The sequence below is a fragment of the Loxodonta africana genome, chromosome 9, assembly GCF_030014295.1.
Source record: "Loxodonta africana isolate mLoxAfr1 chromosome 9, mLoxAfr1.hap2, whole genome shotgun sequence".
Taxonomy (NCBI): domain Eukaryota; kingdom Metazoa; phylum Chordata; class Mammalia; order Proboscidea; family Elephantidae; genus Loxodonta; species Loxodonta africana.
Window position 1 is genome coordinate 6,541,763 of NC_087350.1, and position 15,598 is coordinate 6,557,360.

The 15,598-nt window shown below is 60.0% G+C and overlaps 4 protein-coding genes across 4 annotated transcripts; all 4 read left to right on the forward strand.

Moving 5' to 3' along the window:
* Positions 1-4,502: 4,502 nt before the first annotated feature.
* LOC135232396 (ubiquitin carboxyl-terminal hydrolase 17-like protein 6) lies at positions 4,503-6,092 on the forward strand. The gene has a single exon (XM_064290948.1). It carries the CDS (start codon positions 4,503-4,505, stop codon positions 6,090-6,092), a length of 1,590 nt encoding a protein of 529 aa, XP_064147018.1.
* A 1,343-nt stretch (positions 6,093-7,435) lies between these two features.
* LOC135232397 (ubiquitin carboxyl-terminal hydrolase 17-like protein 6) lies at positions 7,436-9,025 on the forward strand. The gene has a single exon (XM_064290949.1). The coding sequence runs from the start codon at positions 7,436-7,438 to the stop codon at positions 9,023-9,025; it is 1,590 nt and encodes a 529-aa protein (XP_064147019.1).
* Positions 9,026-9,357: 332 nt separating this feature from the next.
* LOC135232398 (ubiquitin carboxyl-terminal hydrolase 17-like protein 6) lies at positions 9,358-11,944 on the forward strand. Its single transcript, XM_064290951.1, has 3 exons — positions 9,358-9,406; positions 10,151-10,284; positions 10,478-11,944. The coding sequence occupies exons 1-3, from the start codon at positions 9,358-9,360 to the stop codon at positions 11,942-11,944; spliced, it is 1,650 nt and encodes a 549-aa protein (XP_064147021.1).
* Positions 11,945-13,279: 1,335 nt separating this feature from the next.
* LOC135232399 (ubiquitin carboxyl-terminal hydrolase 17-like protein 6) lies at positions 13,280-14,869 on the forward strand. Its single transcript, XM_064290952.1, has one exon. The coding sequence runs from the start codon at positions 13,280-13,282 to the stop codon at positions 14,867-14,869; it is 1,590 nt and encodes a 529-aa protein (XP_064147022.1).
* Positions 14,870-15,598: the final 729 nt, after the last annotated feature.

A 15,598-nucleotide genomic window follows, 5' to 3' on the forward strand; every position in this document is an offset into this window, starting at 1 on the left:
AGAGTGCACTGCCTTCCAACGCAGTGGTCATTCACAAGCCGAAACTCAGGAGTGGGGTGGCAAAGGATCACGGGGAGCAAGAAGGCCGCCGCCTGAAGGATCCGGCCAGGGACATCCCCGCTCGGGTGGCCATCCACTGTGGCAATGACGTCTTCCCACGCAGGGATGTCAGAGGTAGCAAGAAGAAGAGGAAGAAGAGAGGGAAGGGTACCTGGTCACTCGATGGATTCCAGTAGATTGGGCAGGCCTGTGACACACAAAAAATAACACACCAGAGGAAGGTGCTTCTTAGGTCCACGGAGCATTCAAGACCAAAAGGACAGCGCCCGTGGGAAAGGAGGAGGACAAAGCAGGACGGGACCGGAAATGGGTGAAGGGACACGGGAAACCTGGGTGGAGAGGGGGGAGCGCACTGTCATGTTGTGGGGATTGCAATGGATGTCACAAAACAATATGCGTGTAAATTTTAGAATGAGCAATAAAGTTGCGTTGTAAACTTCCACCTAAAGCGCACACACACACACACACACACATAGAGACACACAAACACACACACAAAGAGAAGAGGATACCGACTCCGAGATGCCCCAACTCTGTACCCCTGTCTTCGGGTGTATGCCAGACAGGAAAGGTAAGGGTTGATGGAAAGGTGTTCCCTGGACTCAGGGGTGAGTGGGGCTGGCCAGACACTCAGAGCGGAGATCTGGCCCGTGGCCGGGGGTGGACTCCTGACTAGGGGAGCCAGTGGCAAAGGGGAGGGAGGGAGGAGATGCGGGGTACGGCCCGGAGGGAGCAAGGCGCCCGGTGGAACAGGTCAGACCTTGGGGTTAGTGGGGGCTCAGCGCCAGTGGAGGTGGTGGTATGCGCAGGGCCGGCCCCGAAGAGGGCTGATGGGAGAGCAGCGGCTGGCCAAGCCGGCCATTCGGAGGCTTGCCTGTGAAGCGGGAGCTTGGTTCTGCCCTGCTCGTTGATGTCGAGGCAGGGGAAGCCTGGCTGTGATGGTTAAGCTCTTGTGTCGCCTGGCTGGGCCGTGATTCCCAGCGGTCTGGCAGTTCCGGTGTAGCTTGGCGGTCCCATGATGACGTGATCACTCCCATGATGAGATTTGATAGAGTGGGATGACTTCCATGATGGCATCTGCTGCGAGCAGCCAGTCAGGTGAAAGGGAGTTTCCTTGGGGGTGTGGCCTTCGTTGACCTAAGCCGGCTCTGGGACAAGGCTGGCGGGCTTTTGCTGACTCTGGGTCCTGTGGCTGGCTGCTGTTGTTCTGACCTCCGTTTCTGCGGACTTGAGGTAGGAGCTTTGCTGCGGGCTGGCCCGTCCATCCTGGGATCCTTCGGCCCGTGAGGAAGAGCCCTGCTCTCCCACCTGCCAGTCTGGCGTTGGCCAGCCCCCTGCGGCTCCGTGCAGCAGGAGAAGCCTCGGGCCTGGCCTGTGCACTCGGGACGTTCCAGCCTTTACAACCGCCTGAGCCATTGCCTTGTTGGAAAGCTCTCTATTTTGATGTCCGTAGGCTTTGCCGGTTTTGCTTCTCCAGAGAACCCAGCCTAAGACACTGGCCATCTTTGTTTCCACAGCCATGGAGGCGCCTTCTCTCCACTGCGGAGGTCAGGGTCAGTTGGCCGTCTCTCCCAAACCCAGCACTTCCTGCCTCCCGGCAGCCGGTCCTGAAAGGCACTGCGCTCCCTCTCTGGCTCACCAGCCCTGGCGGACATCCCAGAAGCAGAGCGCCTGCCGCGACGACGGGGTGCTTGCTCCCCATTTGACACTCGCCTCGACTTGGAGCAGGTCTTCCGGGGTCGGGGCAGGGCTCCGCAACATGGGGGACACCTGCTACGTGAACGCGGCGCTGCAGTGTCTGACGTACACGCCGCCCCTCGCCGACTACATGCTGTCCCGGGAGCACGTCGCAAGCTGTGGGCAGCAGGGCTACTGCGTGCTGTGTGCAATGCAGGATCACATCACCCGAGCCCTCAGCCATCCAGGTGACGTCATGGAGCCCTCACACGCGCTGGCTAGAGGCCTCCATAGACACCAACAGGAAGACGCCCATGAATTTCTCATGTCCACTCTGGACGCCGTGCAGAAAGCCTGCCTGCGGAGCCACAGGCACTTGCGCGGCCTCTCCGAAGACACCACCCTGATCCGCCGAATCTTTGGCGGCTACTGGAGGTCTCGAATCCAGTGTTGCCACTGCCAGGGAGTGTCAGACACCTTCGACCCTTACCTGGACATCACCCTGGATATCCAGGCAGCTCAGAGTGTGAACCAAGCTTTGGAACAGCTGGTCACGGCCGAAGAGCTGGATGGTGAAAATTCCTATCAGTGTAGGATTTGTCAGAGGAAGATGCCCGCTTCCAAGACGCTGACTTTGCACACTTGCCCCGAGGCCCTCGTCCTTGTACTGAAACGCTTCTCAGACCTGAGCGGTGACAAAAATGCTAAGCAGGTGTGCTACCCTGCGAGTCTGGACGTGAGCAGATGCCTGTCTCGGCAGGACGGAGGACCGGCTGCTTACAGACTCTACGCAGTGCTGGTCCATGTTGGGTGGACTTGCCACACGGGCCACTACCTCTCTTACGTCAAGGCTGGCAACGGCAAGTGGTACCGAATGGACGATGCCGAGGTCTCGGCATGCGATGTGACTTGTGTGCTGAGCCAACAAGCCTACGCCCTGTTTTACATCCACCAGAGCGAGTTGGTCAGAGGGAGTGGGGGTGTGGCACGGGGCGGCGCATCAGGAGGCCACGGGATGGAGGCCGCGGACGAGGGGCCTAGGCCAGGGGTGCCCGAAGGGGACGCCAAAGTCAACGTTGTAGCCGCGGACGAGGAGCAACTGGGAGGACCAGCCAGCCGACAAATGACCTTGGAGGAGTGGAAAATCCTCCAAGCGCGAGACCGACTGAAGCCCCAGTTCAACATCAGGGTAGTAGAGAGTGCACTGCCTTCCAACGCAGTGGTCATTCACAAGCCGAAACCCAGGAGTGGGGTGGCAAAGGATCACGGGGAGCAAGAAGGCCACCGCCTGAAGGATCCGGCCAGGGACATCCCCGCTCGGGTGGCCATCCACTGTGGCAATGACGTCTTCCCACGCAGGGATGTCAGAGGTAGCAAGAAGAAGAGGAAGAAGAGAGGGAAGGGTACCTGGTCACTCGATGGATTCCAGTAGATTGGGCAGGCCTGTGACGCACAAAAAATAACACACCCGAGGAAGGTGCTTCTTAGGTCCACGGAGCATTCAAGACCAAAAGGACAGCGCCCGTGGGAAAGGAGGAGGACAAAGCAGGACGGGACCGGAAATGGGTGAAGGGACACGGGAAACCTGGGTGGAGAGGGGGGAGCGCACTGTCATGTTGTGGGGATCGCAACGGATGTCACAAAACAATATGCGTGTAAATTTTAGAATGAGCAATAAAGTTGAGTTGTAAACTTCCACCTAAGGCGCGAGCGTGCGCGCACACACACACACACACACACACAAAGTCAGAAGGATACCGACTCCGAGATGCCCCAACTCCGTACCCCTGTCTTCGGGTGTATGCCAGACAGGAAAGGTAAGGGTTGATGGAAAGGTGTTCCCTGGACTCAGGGGTGAGTGGGGCTGGCCAGACACTCAGAGCGGACATCTGGCCCGTGGCCGGGGGTGGACTCCTGACTAGGGGAGCCAGTGGCAAAGGGGAGGGAGGGAGGAGATGCGGGGTACGGCCCGGAGGGAGCAAGGCGCCCGGTGGAACAGGTCGGACCTTGGGGTTAGTGGGGGCTCAGCGCCAGTGGAGGTGGTGGTATGCGCAGGGCCGGCCCCGAAGAGGGCTGATGGGAGAGCAGCGGCTGGCCAAGCCGGCCGTTCGGAGGCTTGCCTGTGAAGCGGGAGCTTGGTTCTGCCCTGCTCGTTGATGTCGAGGCAGGGGAAGCCTGGCTGTGATGGTTAAGCTCTTGTGTCGCCTGGCTGGGCCGTGATTCCCAGCGGTCTGGCAGTTCCGGTGTAGCTTGGCGGTCCCATGATGACGTGATCACTCCCATGATGAGATTTGATAGAGTGGGATGACTTCCATGATGGCATCTGCTGCGAGCAGCCAGTCAGGTGAAAGGGAGTTTCCTTGGGGGTGTGGCCTTCGTTGACCTAAGCCGGCTCTGGGACAAGGCTGGCGGGCTTTTGCTGACTCTGGGTCCTGTGGCTGGCTGCTGTTGTTCTGACCTCCGTTTCTGCGGACTTGAGGTAGGAGCTTTGCTGCGGGCTGGCCCGTCCATCCTGGGATCCTTCGGCCCGTGAGGAAGAGCCCTGCTCTCCCACCTGCCAGTCTGGCGTTGGCCAGCCCCCTGCGGCTCCGTGCAGCAGGAGAAGCCTCGGGCCTGGCCTGTGCACTCGGGACGTTCCAGCCTTTACAACCGCCTGAGCCATTGCCTTGTTGGAAAGCTCTCTATTTTGATGTCCGTAGGCTTTGCCGGTTTTGCTTCTCCAGAGAACCCAGCCTAAGACACTGGCCATCTTTGTTTCCACAGCCATGGAGGCGCCTTCTCTCCACTGCGGAGGTCAGGGTCAGTTGGCCGTCTCTCCCAAACCCAGCACTTCCTGCCTCCCGGCAGCCGGTCCTGAAAGGCACTGCGCTCCCTCTCTGGCTCACCAGCCCTGGCGGACATCCCAGAAGCAGAGCGCCTGCCGCGACGACGGGGTGCTTGCTCCCCATTTGACACTCGCCTCGACTTGGAGCAGGTCTTCCGGGGTCGGGGCAGGGCTCCGCAACATGGGGGACACCTGCTACGTGAACGCGGCGCTGCAGTGTCTGACGTACACGCCGCCCCTCGCCGACTACATGCTGTCCCGGGAGCACGCCGCAAGCTGTGGGCAGCAGGGCTACTGCGTGCTGTGTGCAATGCAGGATCACATCACCCGAGCCCTCAGCCATCCAGGTGACGTCATGGAGCCCTCACACGCGCTGGCTAGAGGCCTCCATAGACACCAACAGGAAGACGCCCATGAATTTCTCATGTCCACTCTGGACGCCGTGCAGAAAGCCTGCCTGCGGAGCCACAGGCACTTGCGCGGCCTCTCCGAAGACACCACCCTGATCCGCCGAATCTTTGGCGGCTACTGGAGGTCTCGAATCCAGTGTTGCCACTGCCAGGGAGTGTCAGACACCTTCGACCCTTACCTGGACATCACCCTGGATATCCAGGCAGCTCAGAGTGTGAACCAAGCTTTGGAACAGCTGGTCACGGCCGAAGAGCTGGATGGTGAAAATTCCTATCAGTGTAGGATTTGTCAGAGGAAGATGCCCGCTTCCAAGACGCTGACTTTGCACACTTGCCCCGAGGCCCTCGTCCTTGTACTGAAACGCTTCTCAGACCTGAGCGGTGACAAAAATGCTAAGCAGGTGCGCTACCCTGCGAGTCTGGACGTGAGCAGATGCCTGTCTCGGCAGGACGGAGGACCGGCTGCTTACAGACTCTACGCAGTGCTGGTCCATGTTGGGTGGACTTGCCACACGGGCCACTACCTCTCTTACGTCAAGGCTGGCAACGGCAAGTGGTACCGAATGGACGATGCCGAGGTCTCGGCATGCGATGTGACTTGTGTGCTGAGCCAACAAGCCTACGCCCTGTTTTACATCCACCAGAGCGAGTTGGTCAGAGGGAGTGGGGGTGTGGCACGGGGCGGCGCATCAGGAGGCCACGGGATGGAGGCCGCGGATGAGGGGCCTAGGCCAGGGGTGCCCGAAGGGGACGCCAAAGTCAACGTTGTAGCCGCGGACGAGGAGCAACTGGGAGGACCAGCCAGCCGACAAATGACCTTGGAGGAGTGGAAAATCCTCCAAGCGCGAGACCGACTGAAGCCCCAGTTCAACATCAGGGTAGTAGAGAGTGCACTGCCTTCCAACGCAGTGGTCATTCACAAGCCGAAACTCAGGAGTGGGGTGGCAAAGGATCACGGGGAGCAAGAAGGCCGCCGCCTGAAGGATCCGGCCAGGGACATCCCCGCTCGGGTGGCCATCCACTGTGGCAATGACGTCTTCCCACGCAGGGATGTCAGAGGTAGCAAGAAGAAGAGGAAGAAGAGAGGGAAGGGTACCTGGTCACTCGATGGATTCCAGTAGATTGGGCAGGCCTGTGACGCACAAAAAATAACACACCAGAGGAAGGTGCTTCTTAGGTCCACGGAGCATTCAAGACCAAAAGGACAGCGCCCGTGGGAAAGGAGGAGGACAAAGCAGGACGGGACCGGAAATGGGTGAAGGGACACGGGAAACCTGGGTGGAGAGGGGGGAGCGCACTGTCATGTTGTGGGGATCGCAATGGATGTCACAAAACAATATGCGTGTAAATTTTAGAATGAGCAATAAAGTTGCGTTGTAAACTTCCACCTAAAGCGCACACACACACACACACACACATAGAGACACACAAACACACACACAAAGAGAAAAGGATACCGACTCCGAGATGCCCCAACTCTGTACCCCTGTCTTCGGGTGTATGCCAGACAGGAAAGGTAAGGGTTGATGGAAAGGTGTTCCCTGGACTCAGGGGTGAGTGGGGCTGGCCAGACACTCAGAGCGGACATCTGGCCCGTGGCCGGGGGTGGACTCCTGACTAGGGGAGCCAGTGGCAAAGGGGAGGGAGGGAGGAGATGCGGGGTACGGCCCGGAGGGAGCAAGGCGCCCGGTGGAACAGGTCAGACCTTGGGGTTAGTGGGGGCTCAGCGCCAGTGGAGGTGGTGGTATGCGCAGGGCCGGCCCCGAAGAGGGCTGATGGGAGAGCAGCGGCTGGCCAAGCCGGCCATTCGGAGGCTTGCCTGTGAAGCGGGAGCTTGGTTCTGCCCTGCTCGTTGATGTCGAGGCAGGGGAAGCCTGGCTGTGATGGTTAAGCTCTTGTGTCGCCTGGCTGGGCCGCGATTCCCAGCGGTCTGGCAGTTCCGGTGTAGCTTGGCGGTCCCATGATGACGTGATCACTCCCATGATGAGATTTGATAGAGTGGGATGACTTCCATGATGGCATCTGCTGCGAGCAGCCAGTCAGGTGAAAGGGAGTTTCCTTGGGGGTGTGGCCTTCGTTGACCTAAGCCGGCTCTGGGACAAGGCTGGCGGGCTTTTGCTGACTCTGGGTCCTGTGGCTGGCTGCTGTTGTTCTGACCTCCGTTTCTGCGGACTTGAGGTAGGAGCTTTGCTGCGGGCTGGCCCGTCCATCCTGGGATCCTTCGGCCCGTGAGGAAGAGCCCTGCTCTCCCACCTGCCAGTCTGGCGTTGGCCAGCCCCCTGCGGCTCCGTGCAGCAGGAGAAGCCTCGGGCCTGGCCTGTGCACTCGGGACGTTCCAGCCTTTACAACCGCCTGAGCCATTGCCTTGTTGGAAAGCTCTCTATTTTGATGTCCGTAGGCTTTGCCGGTTTTGCTTCTCCAGAGAACCCAGCCTAAGACACTGGCCATCTTTGTTTCCACAGCCATGGAGGCGCCTTCTCTCCACGGCGGAGGTCAGGGTCAGTTGGCCGTCTCTCCCAAACCCAGCACTTCCTGCCTCCCGGCAGCCGGTCCTGAAAGGCACTGCGCTCCCTCTCTGGCTCACCAGCCCTGGCGGACATCCCAGAAGCAGAGCGCCTGCCGCGACGACGGGGTGCTTGCTCCCCATTTGACACTCGCCTCGACTTGGAGCAGGTCTTCCGGGGTCGGGGCAGGGCTCCGCAACATGGGGGACACCTGCTACGTGAACGCGGCGCTGCAGTGTCTGACGTACACGCCGCCCCTCGCCGACTACATGCTGTCCCGGGAGCACGTCGCAAGCTGTGGGCAGCAGGGCTACTGCGTGCTGTGTGCAATGCAGGATCACATCACCCGAGCCCTCAGCCATCCAGGTGACGTCATGGAGCCCTCACACGCGCTGGCTAGAGGCCTCCATAGACACCAACAGGAAGACGCCCATGAATTTCTCATGTCCACTCTGGACGCCGTGCAGAAAGCCTGCCTGCGGAGCCACAGGCACTTGCGCGGCCTCTCCGAAGACACCACCCTGATCCGCCGAATCTTTGGCGGCTACTGGAGGTCTCGAATCCAGTGTTGCCACTGCCAGGGAGTGTCAGACACCTTCGACCCTTACCTGGACATCACCCTGGATATCCAGGCAGCTCAGAGTGTGAACCAAGCTTTGGAACAGCTGGTCACGGCCGAAGAGCTGGATGGTGAAAATTCCTATCAGTGTAGGATTTGTCAGAGGAAGATGCCCGCTTCCAAGACGCTGACTTTGCACACTTGCCCCGAGGCCCTCGTCCTTGTACTGAAACGCTTCTCAGACCTGAGCGGTGACAAAAATGCTAAGCAGGTGCGCTACCCTGCGAGTCTGGACGTGAGCAGATGCCTGTCTCGGCAGGACGGAGGACCGGCTGCTTACAGACTCTACGCAGTGCTGGTCCATGTTGGGTGGACTTGCCACACGGGCCACTACCTCTCTTACGTCAAGGCTGGCAACGGCAAGTGGTACCGAATGGACGATGCCGAGGTCTCGGCATGCGATGTGACTTGTGTGCTGAGCCAACAAGCCTACGCCCTGTTTTACATCCACCAGAGCGAGTTGGTCAGAGGGAGTGGGGGTGTGGCACGGGGCGGCGCATCAGGAGGCCACGGGATGGAGGCCGCGGACGAGGGGCCTAGGCCAGGGGTGCCCGAAGGGGACGCCAAAGTCAACATTGTAGCCGCGGACGAGGAGCAACTGGGAGGACCAGCCAGCCGACAAATGACCTTGGAGGAGTGGAAAATCCTCCAAGCGCGAGACCGACTGAAGCCCCAGTTCAACATCAGGGTAGTAGAGAGTGCACTGCCTTCCAACGCAGTGGTCATTCACAAGCCGAAACCCAGGAGTGGGGTGGCAAAGGATCACGGGGAGCAAGAAGGCCACCGCCTGAAGGATCCGGCCAGGGACATCCCCGCTCGGGTGGCCATCCACTGTGGCAATGACGTCTTCCCACGCAGGGATGTCAGAGGTAGCAAGAAGAAGAGGAAGAAGAGAGGGAAGGGTACCTGGTCACTCGATGGATTCCAGTAGATTGGGCAGGCCTGTGACGCACAAAAAATAACACACCCGAGGAAGGTGCTTCTTAGGTCCACGGAGCATTCAAGACCAAAAGGACAGCGCCCGTGGGAAAGGAGGAGGACAAAGCAGGACGGGACCGGAAATGGGTGAAGGGACACGGGAAACCTGGGTGGAGAGGGGGGAGCGCACTGTCATGTTGTGGGGATCGCAACGGATGTCACAAAACAATATGCGTGTAAATTTTAGAATGAGCAATAAAGTTGAGTTGTAAACTTCCACCTAAGGCGCGAGCGCGCGCACACACACACACACACACACAAAGTCAGAAGGATACCGACTCCGAGATGCCCCAACTCCGTACCCCTGTCTTCGGGTGTATGCCAGACAGGAAAGGTAAGGGTTGATGGAAAGGTGTTCCCTGGACTCAGGGGTGAGTGGGGCTGGCCAGACACTCAGAGCGGAGATCTGGCCCGTGGCCGGGGGTGGACTCCTGACTAGGGGAGCCAGTGGCAAAGGGGAGGGAGGGAGGAGATGCGGGGTACGGCCCGGAGGGAGCAAGGCGCCCGGTGGAACAGGTCGGACCTTGGGGTTAGTGGGGGCTCAGCGCCAGTGGAGGTGGTGGTATGCGCAGGGCCGGCCCCGAAGAGGGCTGATGGGAGAGCAGCGGCTGGCCAAGCCGGCCGTTCGGAGGCTTGCCTGTGAAGCGGGAGCTTGGTTCTGCCCTGCTCGTTGATGTCGAGGCAGGGGAAGCCTGGCTGTGATGGTTAAGCTCTTGTGTCGCCTGGCTGGGCCGTGATTCCCAGCGGTCTGGCAGTTCCGGTGTAGCTTGGCGGTCCCATGATGACGTGATCACTCCCATGATGAGATTTGATAGAGTGGGATGACTTCCATGATGGCATCTGCTGCGAGCAGCCAGTCAGGTGAAAGGGAGTTTCCTTGGGGGTGTGGCCTTCGTTGACCTAAGCCGGCTCTGGGACAAGGCTGGCGGGCTTTTGCTGACTCTGGGTCCTGTGGCTGGCTGCTGTTGTTCTGACCTCCGTTTCTGCGGACTTGAGGTAGGAGCTTTGCTGCGGGCTGGCCCGTCCATCCTGGGATCCTTCGGCCCGTGAGGAAGAGCCCTGCTCTCCCACCTGCCAGTCTGGCGTTGGCCAGCCCCCTGCGGCTCCGTGCAGCAGGAGAAGCCTCGGGCCTGGCCTGTGCACTCGGGACGTTCCAGCCTCTACAACCGCCTGAGCCATTGCCTTGTTGGAAAGCTCTCTATTTTTATGTCCGTAGGCTTTGCCGGTTTTGCTTCTCCAGAGAACCCAGCCTAAGACACTGGCCATCTTTGTTTCCACAGCCATGGAGGCGCCTTCTCTCCACTGCGGAGGTCAGGGTCAGTTGGCCGTCTCTCCCAAACCCAGCACTTCCTGCCTCCCGGCAGCCGGTCCTGAAAGGCACTGCGCTCCCTCTCTGGCTCACCAGCCCTGGCGGACATCCCAGAAGCAGAGCGCCTGCCGCGACGACGGGGTGCTTGCTCCCCATTTGACACTCGCCTCGACTTGGAGCAGGTCTTCCGGGGTCGGGGCAGGGCTCCGCAACATGGGGGACACCTGCTACGTGAACGCGGCGCTGCAGTGTCTGACGTACACGCCGCCCCTCGCCGACTACATGCTGTCCCGGGAGCACGCCGCAAGCTGTGGGCAGCAGGGCTACTGCGTGCTGTGTGCAATGCAGGATCACATCACCCGAGCCCTCAGCCATCCAGGTGACGTCATGGAGCCCTCACACGCGCTGGCTAGAGGCCTCCATAGACACCAACAGGAAGACGCCCATGAATTTCTCATGTCCACTCTGGACGCCGTGCAGAAAGCCTGCCTGCGGAGCCACAGGCACTTGCGCGGCCTCTCCGAAGACACCACCCTGATCCGCCGAATCTTTGGCGGCTACTGGAGGTCTCGAATCCAGTGTTGCCACTGCCAGGGAGTGTCAGACACCTTCGACCCTTACCTGGACATCACCCTGGATATCCAGGCAGCTCAGAGTGTGAACCAAGCTTTGGAACAGCTGGTCACGGCCGAAGAGCTGGATGGTGAAAATTCCTATCAGTGTAGGATTTGTCAGAGGAAGATGCCCGCTTCCAAGACGCTGACTTTGCACACTTGCCCCGAGGCCCTCGTCCTTGTACTGAAACGCTTCTCAGACCTGAGCGGTGACAAAAATGCTAAGCAGGTGCGCTACCCTGCGAGTCTGGACGTGAGCAGATGCCTGTCTCGGCAGGACGGAGGACCGGCTGCTTACAGACTCTACGCAGTGCTGGTCCATGTTGGGTGGACTTGCCACACGGGCCACTACCTCTCTTACGTCAAGGCTGGCAACGGCAAGTGGTACCGAATGGACGATGCCGAGGTCTCGGCATGCGATGTGACTTGTGTGCTGAGCCAACAAGCCTACGCCCTGTTTTACATCCACCAGAGCGAGTTGGTCAGAGGGAGTGGGGGTGTGGCACGGGGCGGCGCATCAGGAGGCCACGGGATGGAGGCCGCGGACGAGGGGCCTAGGCCAGGGGTGCCCGAAGGGGACGCCAAAGTCAACGTTGTAGCCGCGGACGAGGAGCAACTGGGAGGACCAGCCAGCCGACAAATGACCTTGGAGGAGTGGAAAATCCTCCAAGCGCGAGACCGACTGAAGCCCCAGTTCAACATCAGGGTAGTAGAGAGTGCACTGCCTTCCAACGCAGTGGTCATTCACAAGCCGAAACCCAGGAGTGGGGTGGCAAAGGATCACGGGGAGCAAGAAGGCCACCGCCTGAAGGATCCGGCCAGGGACATCCCCGCTCGGGTGGCCATCCACTGTGGCAATGACGTCTTCCCACGCAGGGATGTCAGAGGTAGCAAGAAGAAGAGGAAGAAGAGAGGGAAGGGTACCTGGTCACTCGATGGATTCCAGTAGATTGGGCAGGCCTGTGACGCACAAAAAATAACACACCCGAGGAAGGTGCTTCTTAGGTCCACGGAGCATTCAAGACCAAAAGGACAGCGCCCGTGGGAAAGGAGGAGGACAAAGCAGGACGGGACCGGAAATGGGTGAAGGGACACGGGAAACCTGGGTGGAGAGGGGGGAGCGCACTGTCATGTTGTGGGGATCGCAACGGATGTCACAAAACAATATGCGTGTAAATTTTAGAATGAGCAATAAAGTTGAGTTGTAAACTTCCACCTAAGGCGCGAGCGTGCGCGCACACACACACACACACACACACACAAAGTCAGAAGGATACCGACTCCGAGATGCCCCAACTCCGTACCCCTGTCTTCGGGTGTATGCCAGACAGGAAAGGTAAGGGTTGATGGAAAGGTGTTCCCTGGACTCAGGGGTGAGTGGGGCTGGCCAGACACTCAGAGCGGAGATCTGGCCCGTGGCCGGGGGTGGACTCCTGACTAGGGGAGCCAGTGGCAAAGGGGAGGGAGGGAGGAGATGCGGGGTACGGCCCGGAGGGAGCAAGGCGCCCGGTGGAACAGGTCGGACCTTGGGGTTAGTGGGGGCTCAGCGCCAGTGGAGGTGGTGGTATGCGCAGGGCCGGCCCCGAAGAGGGCTGATGGGAGAGCAGCGGCTGGCCAAGCCGGCCGTTCGGAGGCTTGCCTGTGAAGCGGGAGCTTGGTTCTGCCCTGCTCGTTGATGTCGAGGCAGGGGAAGCCTGGCTGTGATGGTTAAGCTCTTGTGTCGCCTGGCTGGGCCGTGATTCCCAGCGGTCTGGCAGTTCCGGTGTAGCTTGGCGGTCCCATGATGACGTGATCACTCCCATGATGAGATTTGATAGAGTGGGATGACTTCCATGATGGCATCTGCTGCGAGCAGCCAGTCAGGTGAAAGGGAGTTTCCTTGGGGGTGTGGCCTTCGTTGACCTAAGCCGGCTCTGGGACAAGGCTGGCGGGCTTTTGCTGACTCTGGGTCCTGTGGCTGGCTGCTGTTGTTCTGACCTCCGTTTCTGCGGACTTGAGGTAGGAGCTTTGCTGCGGGCTGGCCCGTCCATCCTGGGATCCTTCGGCCCGTGAGGAAGAGCCCTGCTCTCCCACCTGCCAGTCTGGCGTTGGCCAGCCCCCTGCGGCTCCGTGCAGCAGGAGAAGCCTCGGGCCTGGCCTGTGCACTCGGGACGTTCCAGCCTTTACAACCGCCTGAGCCATTGCCTTGTTGGAAAGCTCTCTATTTTGATGTCCGTAGGCTTTGCCGGTTTTGCTTCTCCAGAGAACCCAGCCTAAGACACTGGCCATCTTTGTTTCCACAGCCATGGAGGCGCCTTCTCTCCACTGCGGAGGTCAGGGTCAGTTGGCCGTCTCTCCCAAACCCAGCACTTCCTGCCTCCCGGCAGCCGGTCCTGAAAGGCACTGCGCTCCCTCTCTGGCTCACCAGCCCTGGCGGACATCCCAGAAGCAGAGCGCCTGCCGCGACGACGGGGTGCTTGCTCCCCATTTGACACTCGCCTCGACTTGGAGCAGGTCTTCCGGGGTCGGGGCAGGGCTCCGCAACATGGGGGACACCTGCTACGTGAACGCGGCGCTGCAGTGTCTGACGTACACGCCGCCCCTCGCCGACTACATGCTGTCCCGGGAGCACGCCGCAAGCTGTGGGCAGCAGGGCTACTGCGTGCTGTGTGCAATGCAGGATCACATCACCCGAGCCCTCAGCCATCCAGGTGACGTCATGGAGCCCTCACACGCGCTGGCTAGAGGCCTCCATAGACACCAACAGGAAGACGCCCATGAATTTCTCATGTCCGCTCTGGACGCCGTGCAGAAAGCCTGCCTGCGGAGCCACAGGCACTTGCGCGGCCTCTCCGAAGACACCACCCTGATCCGCCGAATCTTTGGCGGCTACTGGAGGTCTCGAATCCAGTGTTGCCACTGCCAGGGAGTGTCAGACACCTTCGACCCTTACCTGGACATCACCCTGGATATCCAGGCAGCTCAGAGTGTGAACCAAGCTTTGGAACAGCTGGTCACGGCCGAAGAGCTGGATGGTGAAAATTCCTATCAGTGTAGGATTTGTCAGAGGAAGATGCCCGCTTCCAAGACGCTGACTTTGCACACTTGCCCCGAGGCCCTCGTCCTTGTACTGAAACGCTTCTCAGACCTGAGCGGTGACAAAAATGCTAAGCAGGTGCGCTACCCTGCGAGTCTGGACGTGAGCAGATGCCTGTCTCGGCAGGACGGAGGACCGGCTGCTTACAGACTCTACGCAGTGCTGGTCCATGTTGGGTGGACTTGCCACACGGGCCACTACCTCTCTTACGTCAAGGCTGGCAACGGCAAGTGGTACCGAATGGACGATGCCGAGGTCTCGGCATGCGATGTGACTTGTGTGCTGAGCCAACAAGCCTACGCCCTGTTTTACATCCACCAGAGCGAGTTGGTCAGAGGGAGTGGGGGTGTGGCACGGGGCGGCGCATCAGGAGGCCACGGGATGGAGGCCGCGGACGAGGGGCCTAGGCCAGGGGTGCCCGAAGGGGACGCCAAAGTCAACGTTGTAGCCGCGGACGAGGAGCAACTGGGAGGACCAGCCAGCCGACAAATGACCTTGGAGGAGTGGAAAATCCTCCAAGCGCGAGACCGACTGAAGCCCCAGTTCAACATCAGGGTAGTAGAGAGTGCACTGCCTTCCAACGCAGTGGTCATTCACAAGCCGAAACCCAGGAGTGGGGTGGCAAAGGATCACGGGGAGCAAGAAGGCCACCGCCTGAAGGATCCGGCCAGGGACATCCCCGCTCGGGTGGCCATCCACTGTGGCAATGACGTCTTCCCACGCAGGGATGTCAGAGGTAGCAAGAAGAAGAGGAAGAAGAGAGGGAAGGGTACCTGGTCACTCGATGGATTCCAGTAGATTGGGCAGGCCTGTGACGCACAAAAAATAACACACCCGAGGAAGGTGCTTCTTAGGTCCACGGAGCATTCAAGACCAAAAGGACAGCGCCCGTGGGAAAGGAGGAGGACAAAGCAGGACGGGACCGGAAATGGGTGAAGGGACACGGGAAACCTGGGTGGAGAGGGGGGAGCGCACTGTCATGTTGTGGGGATCGCAACGGATGTCACAAAACAATATGCGTGTAAATTTTAGAATGAGCAATAAAGTTGAGTTGTAAACTTCCACCTAAGGCGCGAGCGTGCGCGCACACACACACACACACACACACACAAAGTCAGAAGGATACCGACTCCGAGATGCCCCAACTCCGTACCCCTGTCTTCGGGTGTATGCCAGACAGGAAAGGTAAGGGTTGATGGAAAGGTGTTCCCTGGACTCAGGGGTGAGTGGGGCTGGCCAGACACTCAGAGCGGAGATCTGGCCCGTGGCCGGGGGTGGACTCCTGACTAGGGGAGCCAGTGGCAAAGGGGAGGGAGGGAGGAGATGCGGGGTACGGCCCGGAGGGAGCAAGGCGCCCGGTGGAACAGGTCGGACCTTGGGGTTAGTGGGGGCTCAGCGCCAGTGGAGGTGGTGGTATGCGCAGGGCCGGCCCCGAAGAGGGCTGATGGGAGAGCAGCGGCTGGCCAAGCCGGCCGTTCGGAGGCTTGCCTGTGAAGCGGGAGCTTGGTTCTGCCCTGCTCGTTGATG